Below are 16,672 nucleotides of genomic sequence, written 5' to 3' on the forward strand. Positions count from 1 at the left end.
CCCACTCTTTCTTAAATTCGTGACCTCTTGCTTTACAAACTGTGATTCCATGCATATATGTATGTTTGTAAATATAACCTGTTCAGTCTGTACAGCACTACCTGCATGCATGATTTGACCATCTGGCACTGAACAAATGAACTGGTGTACTCTTCCCGAGGAAAGCCACCTCTCCCACCCCCAGCTTTCCAACATTGGCCACACTTCATTGTGCAGTATTGAAGCCTTGTGGACTCTTCTCCATCCAGTTTGCCATGTTCCCTGGTGTCATTCTTGTTCAGTACATGTTTGGGAAGACATGTTGTTGAGCCATTAGAAATATAGCTTCTGGTATTACTAAAGGACACAAGTTCACAGTAAATATCCCAATCCTCTGGCTCATAGAACCCTTCTAGTACCTCTTCCTCAGTGTTCTCTGAGTGTTAGGTATGGGAGTGGTTTTTAGATGTCTCTGTGGGGACTGGGCTCCATGAGTCTGTTTTTCGATTGGCTGTGGTTTTCTTTAGTGCTCTCCATCTGTTTCAAAGAGAAGTTTCCTTTATAAGGAGTGAATATATATCTGTGGATATAAGGGCAACTATTCATAGATAATTCTCAGGAATGATGATCTCTTAGTAAATTAGTATTGTAGATTCTCCTCCGATAACAACGACTTCACTAGCTTTGAATGGTTAGCTAGGTTTCCAGTATCAGTCATCTAACAGGAGTCAAGAGAAACAAAAGGAGATGCTTCCAATGTCAAATCCTGCACTATGAGATTTTCAGCTAGAATATATGTAAAATTCTTAGGAAAAAAATCCTATCATATTCAGCACAGAGATACTGGATCTTTGCTTCATTGTGTATTATACATTTATGCTTACTAAACTTTCGGTAGCTGACTTCTGAGTGAATGATTGATTTTAAAGTTTCTTTTAAATGCATTTATTTTAATGAACAGGATGTGTTCACAAACACATTAGTCTTTATTTATCTCCCAAGGGTTTTTTGGGATGGCTCCAATTTAAAATACTCTATCATGTTGTTACATCATATGTTAGACCAATGTGTCTTGATTCTTTGTTTCACGAGAAAAGTCGCTACAGATCATTTCCTACTCTGCTAAAAAGCTTAAGCAGAAAGAGAACAATTTATGGAAATAGGAGAGAGATGAGCAGAAGCAGCCAACTGGCACCATGTTTGGGGCTTGCATGCAAATCAAGTTCCTCTGTGCTTTCCAACACGTCCCAAATTCTTTTGAAACCATATTTAAAGCTGGATAGCAACTCTATATGAAGTCATCAGTGATATAAATACAGACAGCACTGTGTTGGGTAGAGCAATGCCAGGGATTGACAGGACCAACAGATAAAACCAAAGCAATTAAGTTTCCATAAACAGTTGACTTGGTGTTGAGTCAACATTTTTCTTTGTAAACAGCAGTGTAGCAAGAAATAAATGACAATCATACATTTCCAATATTCAAACCAGGCTGGTTTCTTGAAGAAACAGAATTATTTTCCAGTTTTCTTCTTTCAACATGGACAAATAAATTCCTCAGTAATATGTACACAAGTAGTTAGGCAAAGTTCCTTGTCCACAAAGGTTCAAACAACTTTTAGATAACTTTTGATACTTTAACAACTTATTATCATTTCCCCAAACTCATCTGGCTACAGGTTAGGAAGCTTTGCTAAATACCTAGTTTTCATTTCTTGCAGGCTGTTTTCTAGGGATTCATTACAAATTCCTTATCAAGGACAGAAAATTCTGTTCTATAAGCCTCAGTTTTTCTCTTAACTTTTATTTAACTCTCATGTGAGCACAGAATAACTCTTTACTACCTGCTTTTTATTTGCTTCCCTTCTAGAAACTCAAGTGACCTTTCTTTTAAAAAGATAGGAGGAAATATTTTTATTAAATAATGTTTTCAAATCCACAATGGAAATTATATTAAAAAACCATGGGAGAAAGCCTTCAATATAATTTTACACAGAGGTGTGTGGATATATATATATATATATATATATATATATATATATATATGGACAAATATATATTTGTGTATCTATCTATAAGTATGAAAAATTATACTTAATAGATATTAGATATTAGGTAAAATTGTAGGTATTAGAAAGAGGATGGATAGATAGATGATCTATAGATAGATAAATAGATAGATAGATAGATAGATAGATAGATAGATAGATAGATAGATAGATAGATATAGATAGAAAAGTAAGGTCATATAATCATTATTCTGATTTCTATGTCCATTTCCAAAGTGTCTCTGATTTTAATCACATGCATGTCAAATTATGCATTGGCAAAAGAGAGTAAATGGGAGAATCTACCTAAAAATTCACTTGAGAACACTTTTATTTTGTACGCACTTAGAACCAGCTCAAACAACTCCTAACCCCCTCCTTTGATGTTTCTGAAATAATAAGATAAATGAAAAGCAACTGTAAGAGAAATTTAAAGCATTAGTCCTAGAGTGAGTTTTCTATTTTCATATGTGGTTTCTGTCTGTTGGCATGAATTGTCATTCTTTGCTTTACAAAGCTCTGTTTATTTCTTCCCACAAACTCTAGCAATATCTGGACACTTGGTGTTCATTTATTTAACATTCAGTACAAACCTCCTTAATATTTCCAGAGTTCTCAAGGAGGTTTGTTATTTCTATATACTTCTGATTGTATCTCTGTCAAAATCTTATCTTCTTGTATTTTTTTTTCTGTAATCACTGAGATTCTTATGAGTGTGGACTAGCTTTCTTTACATTCTTGGAACCTCTCAACCTGCCTGGAATAATATAGTATCATCACATAAATGCACTGCAAGCATTATACACAAGACACTAAAGAACAATGCCTGTAAATTCCATAGTTTGTGTATTTTTTATTCTAAGCAACCAGACATGCAGAAAAGAGACACTTCATTTTAATATTTTAATACAAGACTGGAGAAATGACTCAGTAGGTAAAGTCCTTGCCAGACACAGCAGGAGCATAGTTCAATCTGATTCCCAACACCCAAATAAAAACCTGGAACAGCAGGCACACTCTTTTAGTCCTTGCTCTGGGGATATGGAGAAAAGAGGACTCCTAGAAATTGCTGGCCAGATAGTATAGACAGTGAGAAAACCCATCCAAAAAATGAGGTTTTGAGTGGTTGAGGAAGATGTCCTACACTGACTATTGACCTCTGGCCTCCACACACAAGTAAACATAAATGCACACATGTGCACACATACATGAGCATACATATTCATACAACACACACATATATACACACATCTCAATAAATAATTTTTGTTTTGTTTTTTTTTGAAACAGGGTTTCACTGTGTAGCTTTGGAACCTGTATAAATAAATTTTGAGTTAGAGAATTAAATAAAACGGACAAAGTACTTTCATTTTCATTACCACTACTGAACCGTTCAGGAATCTTGCTATTCGTCTTTGATTCTACCAAGTCCTGTAGCTAAGTTTTACAAATTGTTCTCAGTATAAGAACTTAACACTGGCAAAATAGCTTGGTAATGTTATCTAGGTTACTGCATATTATAGAAACATAGCCATAATCATGATTTGTAAATCTACAGATTTAATCTAATTTGCTCTGAACATGCTGTATTCATAAAGTACTTGTGCTTGCTGTTCCTTGATCTGCTGAATTCCTTCCGCTCTTACCAACTGCCTCATTGAGCAGATCTTTGTGAAGTATCAGCTCAAGCCTTTGTATACAATCCAGAGAGAGACCTGGTTCTTAGCAGCACACGGTTTTAAGAGCCTTGTGGACGTGGGTAAGTTATACGTCATATTTTTAGTCCATTTAATTGTAAAGGAAATGTGTATGTAGCAATTCAGCAGCACTGTTATAAAATAGACCACATGCAAAGTCTACTAAGGCTGATGTGATCTAAAAGCAAGACCCACCATTTCCACAATTCTAAGAGTATTTATGATCAATACATTCTTTACAAGATAATGTTACTTGATGAGTTCATTCTCATGAACTATTGGAGGAAGAGATTAGAAGAATGACTTGTCACATGGGACCAATTACTGTAAGTTATTAAAATCTGATAGTGCCAATTTGGACATCTTTACTTAAGTTTTAAGTTTTGCACACACACACACACACACACACACACACACACACACACACACACATATAGTATGTTGAATATATTCCCCTCACACCTCCATTCCGTTCCCCTTCTCTCTCTTTTCTCCTTCAATTAGTCTCTTTTGTCACAATAGGCATTTTATTCCTACCTATGTGTCATATATCCCTATATGATTTTATATTTATATTAAATCAAAGCATCACAAGTGAGAGAAAATATGTGACTTTTTTTTTTTTTGGTTTTTTGAGACAGGGTTTCTCTGTGTAGCTTTGTGCCTTTCCTGGGACTCACTTGGTAGCCCAGGCTGGCCTCGAACTCACAGAGATCCGCCTGGCTATGCTTCCCAAGTGCTGGGATTAAAGGCGTGACATTTGTCTTATGGGATTGTCTTAACTCACTTAAAATGATTATCTCCAGTTGAATCTATTGAAATCCATTGAATCCATGTGAAAGAAATGACTACGTTCATCTTTATGAATAAAAAAGATTTATTATAAACTTTTCTTTCTATATGTGTGCAGATAGAAGACATCATATTTTTAAATATTACTCTGTTGTTAGACATTAAAGTTGATTCCATAATACAGCTGTTGTGAATAACGCTGCAATAAACACTGTTTTGCATGTGTCTCTGTGATGTGTTAACTTGGAGTTTGGGGGGGTGTAAATACTTAGAAGTGGTACAGTTGTGTCATATGGTAAAACTCTTGTTAGATTTTTGAGACCCTTCTCGACTGACTTCCACAGAGACTGGACTAGTTTGCATTCCCACCAGCAGTGTAAAGCATCCAACTATGGATTAGTGGAGTCTGGACACCTTTTACTTCATCTGAATCTGTTTGAAGCTGCTGTCAAAACAACCAGTGAGCAAAAGAGCATAACACTCCAACCGATAGTCCAGCATTTCTTTTCTATCTGCAGTTTACCTTGGGAACTCCCTAGGCATTGTGTGGATGATAAAGGGACCTACAGAAGAAATTGTGGGCTCAGGGGAGGAGGGCTGTTTTTCACTGTTCACACTCCTCTCGGCGGCTCTTTTGGTTGCCAGTCTCTGAACTTTCCTCAAGTCTTCAGTGTCTTCATGTGGGATCTGGTATTCTATGAAATGACACCACTGTGTGATGCACTTGCCTCCACCCTTTCTCAGCAGTGTCTCTCCTCTGGTGTCCTTCCTCCTTCCTCAGTCCCCTCGTGATTTTCCTCTGTTCTACTTATGTCTCCTGTTCTGTGCGCCGTTCTCCTGGGCTCTTGTTTTGTAAAGTATTACCTTCAGTATATATCCCAGTGTATGTGAGTGCAAGTACATTTTTCCAGTGATCTTTAGTACAGAATATAATGAAATCTATCTAATGCAAAAATTAAAAAAGGAAAAGCAGTAAGACAATAATTCATTTTAAAAGTTACGACTGGATACTCATATACCAAAATAAGTTTGGATTTATGTCAAACAAAAGTAATCTATAATAAGTCATGCAGTATTCACTTTTAAATATATGGCACATAAAACATAATTTTTGTTTAACACGTGAGATGGAATTCAAATTCCTTATTTTGTATTATATACTCCAGTGATTTTTTCCTTATTCAATTTAATTTTGGGCTTTGTTATAAATCAGATGATAATATCTGTAAATTTATTTTTGTATCCTCTAATATTCCCTTGATCATTTCTTTCTAAACTCATGTCACCAATCCTCTCCATGCCTCAGTATTTTAATAAATTTTAATAACTAGAAGTATGAATTTTCAAGCTTTGCTATTCTTCAATATTTTATCAAGTTTGGCTCAATCTTCAGAAGAAAAGTACTTTCATGATTTGTCTATTCAGATAACCAGCAATTATCGAACATGCATGTACACAGAGACACACAAGCACAGCATTAGCTATGGTAAGTGAAAATAAAACCAGACACATGTTTTAAAAACTTTTGTTAAATAAACTATACAACTTAAAATGGGGCATTTAGCCACATGCCCTCCTAAGGTTTAGAGATCACTGGAGAAGAGGGTGAAATAATCATAAGAACTAAGGGTATTAGGTGAATACAAGAATATTGTTTTCTGGATACAGCAGGGCAATTATAGATATGAACTTACAATGATTGTGACAGAATCCACTGTTGAGTCCTGCTTGACCTGTTGAATGGTTCTGAAGTAGGGAATGTGTGGAATTTAGAAATGATAGCTATGAAATATAAAGAGATGAAAAAAATAAAAACAAAAAAGATAGAGACATGGAACAGCTTTGGGAGGGCTCTGGGTCAATACCACAGACGCCTGAGTTTATTACTCATAGCTTTCATATACCCAAAGCAAGGAGGTCTAAAAGACCTCCCCCTTTCAAGAACGTAACAATTCAAGGTACAAAGTATAGGCAAGTGTAAACACCTCCTTAGTACTCAAGACATCTGGTAACCACGCCTTATGGCAAAACATCCTGTAATGAGGCCATGAGGTGTAAGATACCTGGTAACCTGGACTTTAACCAAAACATCTATTGTTCAGCCTTGCAGGGAAAACAAGCTTGGACTCTCTAACGTTGAGTCAAGATGAAAACATGCCACAAACTGGGGTATCTGTGTGCCCATACAGTGCATAAGACCTAGGTATTAGCAGCAAGTTCGAGCCAGAAAAAATCCCAGCATGGAGAAGGAAAGTGAGCACATAGTCCAAGCCATTGTTGAGCTGTTGGCAAATGACTGCTGCTGGAAAAGGGAGAGGCAGTTTTCCTTAAGGATGTGATCCCTGGTGGGTTGATACACCTTCGTGGAAGACCCCATATCCAAGAGGATATGGCAACACAAATAGTACTTTATGAGGTTAGAATACAAATAGACAAAAACCAAACAAACAAACAAAAAAACAAACAAAAAAAACAGGGCACAGAGTTGGGTAGTTAGGGAAGAGAATGTGTGAATCTGGGAAGTTGAGGAAGGAGGTAAATATGATTGAAATATCTTGTATGAAATCCTCAGAGAACTAATAAAATTAGAAAAAGGAGAACAAGAATAAACCACAAACTACTAAAAAAACCCCTCTGATCTATTTTTGCAAACTTATCAAAACTATAGATAATTCACACAAAACATTAAGAAAAGTAATTATAACAACAGACAAAACATTGAGCAAAGACTATAACAAAGATGGTATCTGGTGTCTGATAAAAACATTAAAATGTACTCAGTATTATTAGTGATGGGACAAATATGTTAAAATAGTAATGACACAACATTATGTACAAACATAAAAGATAACAATGTTTTAAAGAAGCAAGAACAAATAGTCGGTGAGGACAAAGACATGAATTGCCTTTTAAAAAGCATGTATTTACTAAAAGAAGAAGAAGAAGAAGAAGAAGAAGAAGAAGAAGAAGAAGAAGAAGAAGAAGAAGAAGAAGAAGGAGAAGAAGAAGAAGAAGAAGAATTTTTACTCTGGAAAATCATTTGTTAAAATCTACTAGAGGAAAACAAAATATTTATAAACCCCAATATTTCCACTCTAGGGTATACAGTACACCCCCCAAAAAAGGGAATATATAAATAGTTTATACCAAAAGATATATGGATATAAAATGTTCACAAATCTATTTCTAAAATTCTAACAAAAAAAATTAAAGTATCTATGAATGATAAAATGGATACATTATATGATAGATACATTATAAACTGCTACATAGCTATTAACAAACATAAACTTCCTCATATGCACCATGAATGATTCATCTAGGCATAGTAGTTAGTAGAGAAGGTAGCACTGAAATTACATATACCAGCTGTAGGGAGGTTAAGTATTGATGAACACAACTCACAGCCATAAAAATCAAGATGCTGTTTTCTTTAGGGGCTGTAGACATAATGGAGCATGAGGAGGAACCTACATGGGTATGGGAAAGACTCGGTGTGTGTATTGATTGTTGTAGAGGTAATATGGGTGTACACATATGTACAAAGTGATCAAGCTGGGCCCCTGAGATTTGACTGTTTTCCTGTAGTCTGCTGAATGTAAGGGTTAACATATTTGCCCAGGCAAAGAAGATCAAATGTGGAAAGTAGGCTTCTGGTACAGTCCGTTCTTACCGGTTGAGTCAAGGCAAGGAAGAGCCTGTTCTTCATTTAAGTTGATTATGAGAAGTTGTGGTCTAACAATTCCTGGCTGAGAAAGTGTTCCCAAAGCCTTGCCACAAGGCACTGCTTGATCCTTATCAACCTTTTCCCACATCCTTGATCTTTCCTCCCACTAGATATTAACTTTTTGTTTATGGCTCGTCTTTCCAAGTTTAAAGTTAGGATAATAAGTTATACAGTCAGTTTCTCAAGTTTGGAGCATTATTATCTATTCTTTTTAAAAGTATCGACTGAAAATTGCATGGTTTGGGTAAAATAATTGTGTTCAAAAGGAAATGATGAGTTTGTTCTCCTTTGTCTCTGTTTTAACTGAGTCCAGACAACTAGTTGGCATCGCAGATAAAAGGTTAACTTTATTTTGAGATTTTCAGCCTGTGGTCAATGGAAAATCATGCAACATACCCTGGATGCTCAGCCATGGCTGGTCCCTGGGGTGCATTGTGTCCCAGTGATCCAGGGAACAAGGCTCAGACTGGAGGCACAAAGGCCTCTAATCTGGAAACATTTCCTGCTCAAAGCCTCATTCAGCTTCTGAGTCGTGCTCTCTAATTTCTTTAGGCCAGCATCCTTGCTAATGCCAGGCTTTGCTTCCTGCAGAAACCTCAAGCTTTTGTCTGCTTCTTTCCATTCCTTCACTCCATCCTTGGACTCCTGATTTTGAGTTGTGTATACAAGCACAACTCAAGAGATCACAGACTGTAATCCCATATACTCATACCTGGACTAACAGCAATTGTCTCATGATTACATGGATTTCATTTTCATCCTAAAATCCTTAATTCATTCCTGATGTTTGCATAATAAACAGTATCTTCCTGTTTGAACTTGGTCGTTCCAAGCGCTAGATGAACTTTAAGCAATCTAAGGTGATCCACTACTTTCTTTGTACTTTCCATTTTCTAAGGAACATTAGTATGAATGGACATATTCTATCTATCCGCAGCCCCCAAAGCTAAAGCAGATTTTAAGATTTTAAGATTTCCTTCTTAGCAAATTTCCTTCCTTCTGTCCAGTTACCCTAATCCTTGCTAAATCAAAGTTTTTGGTATGATTCAAATGTAGTAAAGTAACCATAACCTATCAGAAACTAGTTGTCCCATGGTTACTTTCCAGAGTTCAGGATAAGTGTTTTTGTGGTTTATGTCTGTTTTTTCACAAATACTAAACACAGGCTTATCCCATAGTGTTCAATCCCTTATTGTGTTGCCTAAAACAATGATTTTTTTCATTCATTTGTGACAGTTATCTTTGCATCTAAACATGCGTGTTTCAGTTAATCTTTATGTGAAAATATATGTTTTCCAACACTATCTCATTATTAATTAAAGACCATTTATAGAATATGATATGCCTTCACATTTGGGTTAAATGACAAGTTAGCAGATTGTAGCATTCTGTGCTAGAATATGCCCATCTGGGTTAGATGTCAGTTAAGGATTTTGGTTGTTTCTTTTGATTCAGGCTGCTCCTCTTAGCTGAGTGGATGTATTTGCAGTTTTCAGTAGACCTTGGTTGTAGTAAAGTTGTCGTGTTGTTTTTTTATCTTTTCAACTAGTATTCTAGACACCAGGTTCTATCTCCAGTCTGTCTCTGCGGGCTGAGCACAGCAACAGTTACTAGCTAGATATTAGTACCTTCTGATAATAGACTAGCAGATAACTATGAAACAGATACTTGTTAAGTATTGATTGATTTAAGGAATAAAGGGCTCTTGTGTATACTATCAGGTTAGTTATTGTAGGCATGAGTAGAAAAGCAAAGAAGAATAGGTGGGCAGTCATGGTGAGACTAGTCATTAGTGTCACATTGTCAGATGGGAAGCAAAGCAAAGGGGCATACATGGGAATAAGAATAATAAAAGGAAAGTAAAAAATGGGGGTTGGGTTAATAACAAACTAAAAGGAGGAGAGAAAGATAGGTATTTGATATCAGAAACCAAGTCTGTTTTTAGGCTTTGGGGGATGTAACAGTAACAGGACTGGGCATGGGAAAGGGGAAACAAAAAAAAAAAAAAAGAAAGAAAGAAAGAAAGAAAGAAAGAAAGAAAGAAAGAAAGAAAGAAAGAAAAAGAAAAGGAGAAAGAACCAGAGCTAGAGTGAGAATGAGAGTGAGCATGAAACAGTAAAGATGTAAAGAGTTCAAGACAGTGTTGTCATGCTTCATTGACCAATGGTACTATATAGATAAGAAGCAGCTGTTTGGGGCAGAGCTGGGTAGGACTATAAGATAATAAAATGACTGGCCTGGATGTTGTTCCTCTTCTTACAAGCTCTGTTACTGGCCTGGTCTGAGCTATCCTCTGAGCTGACTGCTACTGGCCCTCCTTTTGTCTTATGGACCCCCAGCTCTTCTTATGTGTGATAACTATTGTACGTGATTGATTGTGAGGATGTGTTAAACACTGGAGAAAATGGAGATGAAGGGAGTGGAGTTGATGAAAAAGGCAGAACAAGGTTAGACATTTGGATTTATAAAGCATCCCTCACATTAGGCATGCTTTCAGTGGACATGGGACATCTGAGAGCAATGACTGAACAGCCACATGGCTGTGGAAGTAAGCAAGAATGATCCTCTTTACCCTTTAATTCTTCAAAGAGTGTTTAAGTTTTCAAAAATAGAAACCTCTGTAAAAGATAACTAGTATATTTTCAGAAATATACTTAATAGGTTGTTAGAAAAAAAGGGCCACCACACTTTAAAAAGCATATATTCATTAATATCTTATAATTAACTGGCTGTATCAAATAAGAGTAGATATCCATTAGTACTGATTTAAGACACAAAGACAATTATCCTTATAAAGGCAACAGAACTATACAGAATATCTTTAAATTACACACATACATTAATAGGAGCAGGATCACCTCCCTTCTGTGTAGTCTGCCAAAAAAGGTATGGCTGATGGACTCATCTTGTGCTATGTGACTGAAGTTGTCTCTTGACTTGTTTTCTTTTACAATTAAGCACCCCTGGGATTAATTTAATCCAATGAAGGTAACATGCGATAATCTCCTTTAGCTTCAGTCTATTGGTTAGCAACTTAAATTCCATCTACAACCATAATTTCCTATGAACATACACAGTTGGGCATATTCAGACTCTGGGAGTCAAGAAATTTACAATTTTTGAGTGCATATCATTTGAACCAGTTGTATTATTTTCTGAGTCCCTTTAGCTAAGATATGATATTAAGTTTTATTCTCAGGTCTCACTTTACAAAAAAAGAAAGAAAGAAAAAAAAGAAAAAGCAAGCAATGTAAGAGTGGATCAAGGTTTCTTAGAAAATACTGTTCTACACCTTAAGACTCATCTAAACTTCTGTTACTTGTCTTTCCAGGAATGGCGGTGAAATACTTCTTGTTATTTGCTGTTGCTGCTGCTGCTACTGTCTTTGTTCCTGTTCTGGCTGTCAGAGTATGTGGAGATTATGTGTTTCAGAACTATGTTTTAGATAAGGATACCAAACAATCCTTTGATGTAATAGTGTCATGTGTGCTTATGAGAAGGTTGTATCAGTTTCTCATCTACTTCACATAATAATGCAGCTAAAAAAAATGTCCTGTTCTTAATAGTGCAAGGATTGAACTGAAAAACAGAACTAAGTGAAATGTCAAAGTTAGATGATAGGGGATTAAAGTTAGACTTTCACCTTAACTCCTTGGGCCCAAGTCTACATTCTTTTTCTAAATAATAACAAGAAAAAAAAAGAATAAAGACAGGCAGTCAGCAAAGAAAGAGAGAAAGAAAAAGAGCAATGGAGGGAGGGAAATATTGAAAGCATAGACAAGAACTATTTTACAATTTACCCATGTTTTCATGACTGAATGGAAGAAAATAAACCAAGAAACACTGTTATTGTCATGCTTCCTCCCAACTCACCATGTCTTCCATGGAGATATATTATTTGTGATTCTGAAAATGTTACACATCAAAATTAAATATGAAATAGAAAGGTACAACTACGAAGATGTGTAAGAGACTCATCCACAGAATATGATGCCTGGATCTGATTGTTTATAAAAATAAAACCTTTGTACTAGTGATATAGCTCAGTGATAAAAACACTTGCCTGTATTTGTGAAGTCCAGAATTTAATCCACAGAACCACAAAAGGATGACAATGATGGTAATGAAAAATGATATAAATTAATGATTACTTCAATAACCACAGAACAAAAACAAAATCCTCAGTGGTATAAGAAGTGAAACAGTCTTACAGTTTGTAATCAGTGAATGATATACAAGTCATCTTTAGCAATCAAAATAACACAAGAAAAACAATATTTACCTTTATTTACTTTATCTAATTATGATGAGTTGAAATTAGTAGTTTTTATTTTAGAACTAGAATGTGCACTCATATGCTTGCGCGTGCGACACAGGGAGAGACACGTGAGACACAGGGAGATGTTAAAAGTGGAAAAAATCACTTAATATTATTGTTGAAAGAATATCATCTTCAGCTACTGGAGTAGTGGAATGATATTAGTATGATGTCACTTCCTACATGATGTCCATGACCCAATGACCCTCTAGAAAGCTGAACGCTGAGCTTCAAAGGCTTCTTCCTTCTTCCCTCTCATTCTCTGCACATTTCCCTCTCCCTCTGTGGAAGGATATCTCACCATCTAAATCAGAGGTAGCACAAAGCAAAGTCTATGTTACAAAGAAACAAAGAAAGATGCATAGTCAGAAAACCGTGTTTGCTTTTGTGATCTGGCAGTGTAGGATACATCACCTGGATCTGGAACACAGTGGCAAGAAAGTATCCATATGACCTGATAAGATCCAAAGCACAATTCTCAAGCACCTAAGACTTTAGAGGTTTTCAGGAAGATACATGGGTAATATAGACCCCTGAATTAATTAAAGAAATCTGAGGAAACAGGATAAATTTGCTTCAGGAGGCTATCTTAGTTAGGGTTTCTATTGCTGTGAAGAGACACCATGACCACAGTATAGCTGAAGTTTTTCTGTGTCCTGCCTGGCCTGTGGTCAGGACAAATCTCTCACCCACAGTCCCACAGCCTTTTATAAAATAATCACCGCAGAGGCTTATATTAAGTAAAACTGCTTGGCCATTAGCTCAGGCCTGCCACTGACTAGCTTTTACACTTAAACTAACCCATTTATGTTAATCTGTATGTCACCACATGTTCCATGGCTTTAACTGTGTGCCATTACATTAGGGCTGGCATCTCCTGACTCAGCCTTCCTCTCCCCAGAATTCTCCTTGTTTGTGTATCCCACCTACACTTTCTGCCTGGCTACTGGCCAATCAGCATTTAATTTACCAACCAATCAGAGCAACACATTCACAGCATACAGATCATCCCACAGCAACTCTTATGAAGGAAAACATTTGACTGAGGTGGCTTTACAGTTTCAGAGGTTTAGTCTGTTATTATTCTGGTGGGACATGGTGACATGCAGGAAGACATGGTGCTGGAGAGTTCCACATCTTGATCTTCAGGCAACAATAAGTGAACTGTGTCACTGGGCATAACTTGAGCATAGGAGACCTCAAAGCCCACTCCTACAGTGGCACACTTCCTCCAACAATACCATACCTACTCCAACAAAGCCACACCACAACTCCTAATAGTGCCACTAGCTATGGACTTAGGGAGGCCAATTACATTTAAAATACCGTAGAGGATCAATTTTCATAGAAGTAAGTAAAACAAAATATCAGGAGAAAACGACAATGCTTTGTTGTTTTTCTTATAGAAGTTGGAAATGTCTGGAGATGAACTAAAAGAGGCAAATGTTATATGTTTCACTAAAATAAAATGATCAAGGGAATAAGGAGTCCTTGAAAGGAGTCTGTGGATTCCTGGGAGTCTCCAAACTTTTCTTCGGTACAGACCAGAGCTGACTGCAATGATAGAAGAACACGTCCTCTGAGCATGCTCCTGAGAAAGGAGGCAGTGTCTGTATAGATCTGGACTGCACAGAAATGCCTTCTCTTGACCAAATGACATCTGTTTGGCCAAGGCGCATTCTGGATTCTGACCACTCCTAAATTGATCTCAAAATTCCTGTGGTATCCCAGAAAGAAACATACACCATTCAAATTATACAATGTTATTTTTGATAACTGATAAAAAAAAACTTCTGAAGTATGTGTATTATAAACCACACGTGTAATAAGATACCCTTTATGAAAACAAATCGTGACATAGACTATTTTGGAAAATATTTTTTTCTTTCTTAATTAGTTACAAAATAAAATGGGACAGTTTCATTTTTAAAAAGGAGTATTGTATTATTAAACTGCAAGCTGAGTTTGAATTCCACGTATGCTTTTCAATGCATGTACTTCATGTACTTGCAGACGTTGGTGATTTTACATATAAACAAAGAAAGATAGAGAGCTGGAAGTTGAAAAGAACACTTAGTCACACTCTCAATACCCACTCTTAATTTGAATTCTTGCACACATGCACACTTTGACAAGGACTGAAGTGCACGTGGTTTATCTGGGAAGTAAAGGTACTGCTTTCAGTTGCTGTGTGGAGAACGAACTAAGGCAGATAGTAAGTGGACAGATGATGTCAAACCACGACCCATAACAAGAACTTCTACTTCACTCTAAGTGTGGATCATACATTTGAAAAATCTCTAAAAACAACATAATTGATGTACTGTTTTCAAGACTAGAATTTAGAAATCCTTAAAAATATTAATAGTTCCTGAAAGCCAAACATTATTGTTTATTCATTGTAAGTTCTAATTTCACATTACCTATAGATCTATATGTAATATACTTCATGTGAGAAAAGTGCCACTTGGAAGACATACTATTAATTAATAATTTTCTGATAGCACTCCAGGCGACACAGAGCCCTCTATAATAAGCTGGTCACAGAATCACAAACCGACCCACAAGAAGAAATTGTCAATGCACACAATGCTTTCAGGAGAAAAGTTTCTCCGCCAGCCAAGAACATGCTGAAGATGGTAAGTCCAAAGAACGTCAGCACCTCCATGGCAGGGACACTGATGGTGCTCCCCACCTTGTTATTTAGTCCTGTGAACCATGATTATGCTGGATGTTTACTCATCACAACAAATCTATGATTTAATTGAATCCAAGCTGATGTAAATAACTTTCCCAGAGTAATGCTTCATACATGGTAAAGCCACAGTTCTGACTCAGCCCAGCTGTACCCTCAGGTGTCTTCTGACATGTGACATTTATTTGAGAATCAGGATGTCTAAATTCAAAGCTAGTTGAGGAAACCCCCACCCCGAGATAAACAAATATTGGGAAAAAATCTAGTAGTGAATCCACTGAATTCCATGGAAATTTAGGACCTGGCCTTTTCAATGCAAATCTGGTGGGTTTTATCACAAGACTAATTTAGGGACCTTAGCCACCTTCCATGGGCCCAGGATAGTCAAGAGTAATGAAGTTCAGATATAGTGAAGGCCCTGGAAAATCAGTTCCCAACCTGTGGGAAGTACATCAGATATCATCCATACCAGATATTTACATCATGATTCATCACAGTAGCAAAAATGCAGTAGTAACAAAATAATTTTATGTTGGGGGTCACCACAACACAAAGAACAGTATTAAAGTGTCACAGCATTAGGAAGGGTGAGAACCACTGCCTTAGAAGATGCTCCTAATTGACAGTATCCTCTTGTAAATGATGAAAGGAAGCAATAAGAGAAAAAGGGAAATGTGGTCTTTGAAAATTTATTTCTGGACCACCTCCAAAAATCAACAATATTATTTGAGAAACAGAACGTAAAAAGCATCAGTTGTCACAGGTATCCACGTTGGTGTTACTGTTAACAAATGTTCTTCAGCCAATCATGATGGTTTATACCTGGAATCACAGCATTCGAGTAGATTCCCAGGAAGAGACAAGAAGATCATTGTGAGTTCAAATCGAACCTAGGATACATAGTGCGCTCCAGAAAAGTGATTCTTATAATTCCCAAAATCAATTTAATATATTTAATTCCCTAGTACAATTGTCTACATTTTAAAGAGCCTCAATAATATAATCTATTTTATTCCAATTCCTTAATGCAATAGGGACATCCCCAGGGACCCTGATCTTAATTATCTTAAGTTATATTATCCAAACTCCTTTCTACCAAATGAGCAAACAAGTACAGCTAAGGCTGCCTCTGGATTGAGAACTCTTACTGCAGACAGAAAGTTATTTTTGTTCTTCTCAAGTTCCTTAGTTATACACAGATATAAAAATTATCAAAAAATAAAAAAATAAAAAAAATTTTAAAAAATTATCTTTCTTACTTGAAGTATGCAAAACCATAATCATGCTTTAAATCTTTAGTCAACCCAGAGCGTAATTCTCTGAAAAAACCACTAGATGGCAGTATACACACACAGTAATTATTTCTTCCTAACCTTGACACAGATTGACTTCCATTCAAAAGAGCGATGGCAATAA

At 36.3% G+C, this 16,672-nt stretch overlaps 1 protein-coding gene across 1 annotated transcript in view; it reads left to right on the top strand.

The window, feature by feature from the left end:
- The first annotated feature begins 3,553 nt into the window (after positions 1 to 3,553).
- Positions 3,554 to 16,672, top strand: part of Crisp1 (cysteine rich secretory protein 1) — a 30,432-nt gene continuing 17,313 nt past the window's right edge. The window contains exons 1-3 of the mRNA XM_059281666.1: positions 3,554 to 3,786; positions 11,575 to 11,651; positions 15,066 to 15,200. Coding sequence (XP_059137649.1) covers positions 11,577 to 11,651; positions 15,066 to 15,200 — 210 coding nt within the window. The 5' untranslated portion in view covers positions 3,554 to 3,786; positions 11,575 to 11,576. The remainder of the gene's footprint in view (positions 3,787 to 11,574; positions 11,652 to 15,065; positions 15,201 to 16,672) is intronic.

Source organism: Peromyscus eremicus, chromosome 16_21 (assembly GCF_949786415.1).
Source record: "Peromyscus eremicus chromosome 16_21, PerEre_H2_v1, whole genome shotgun sequence".
In the NCBI taxonomy this organism is placed as follows: domain Eukaryota; kingdom Metazoa; phylum Chordata; class Mammalia; order Rodentia; family Cricetidae; genus Peromyscus; species Peromyscus eremicus.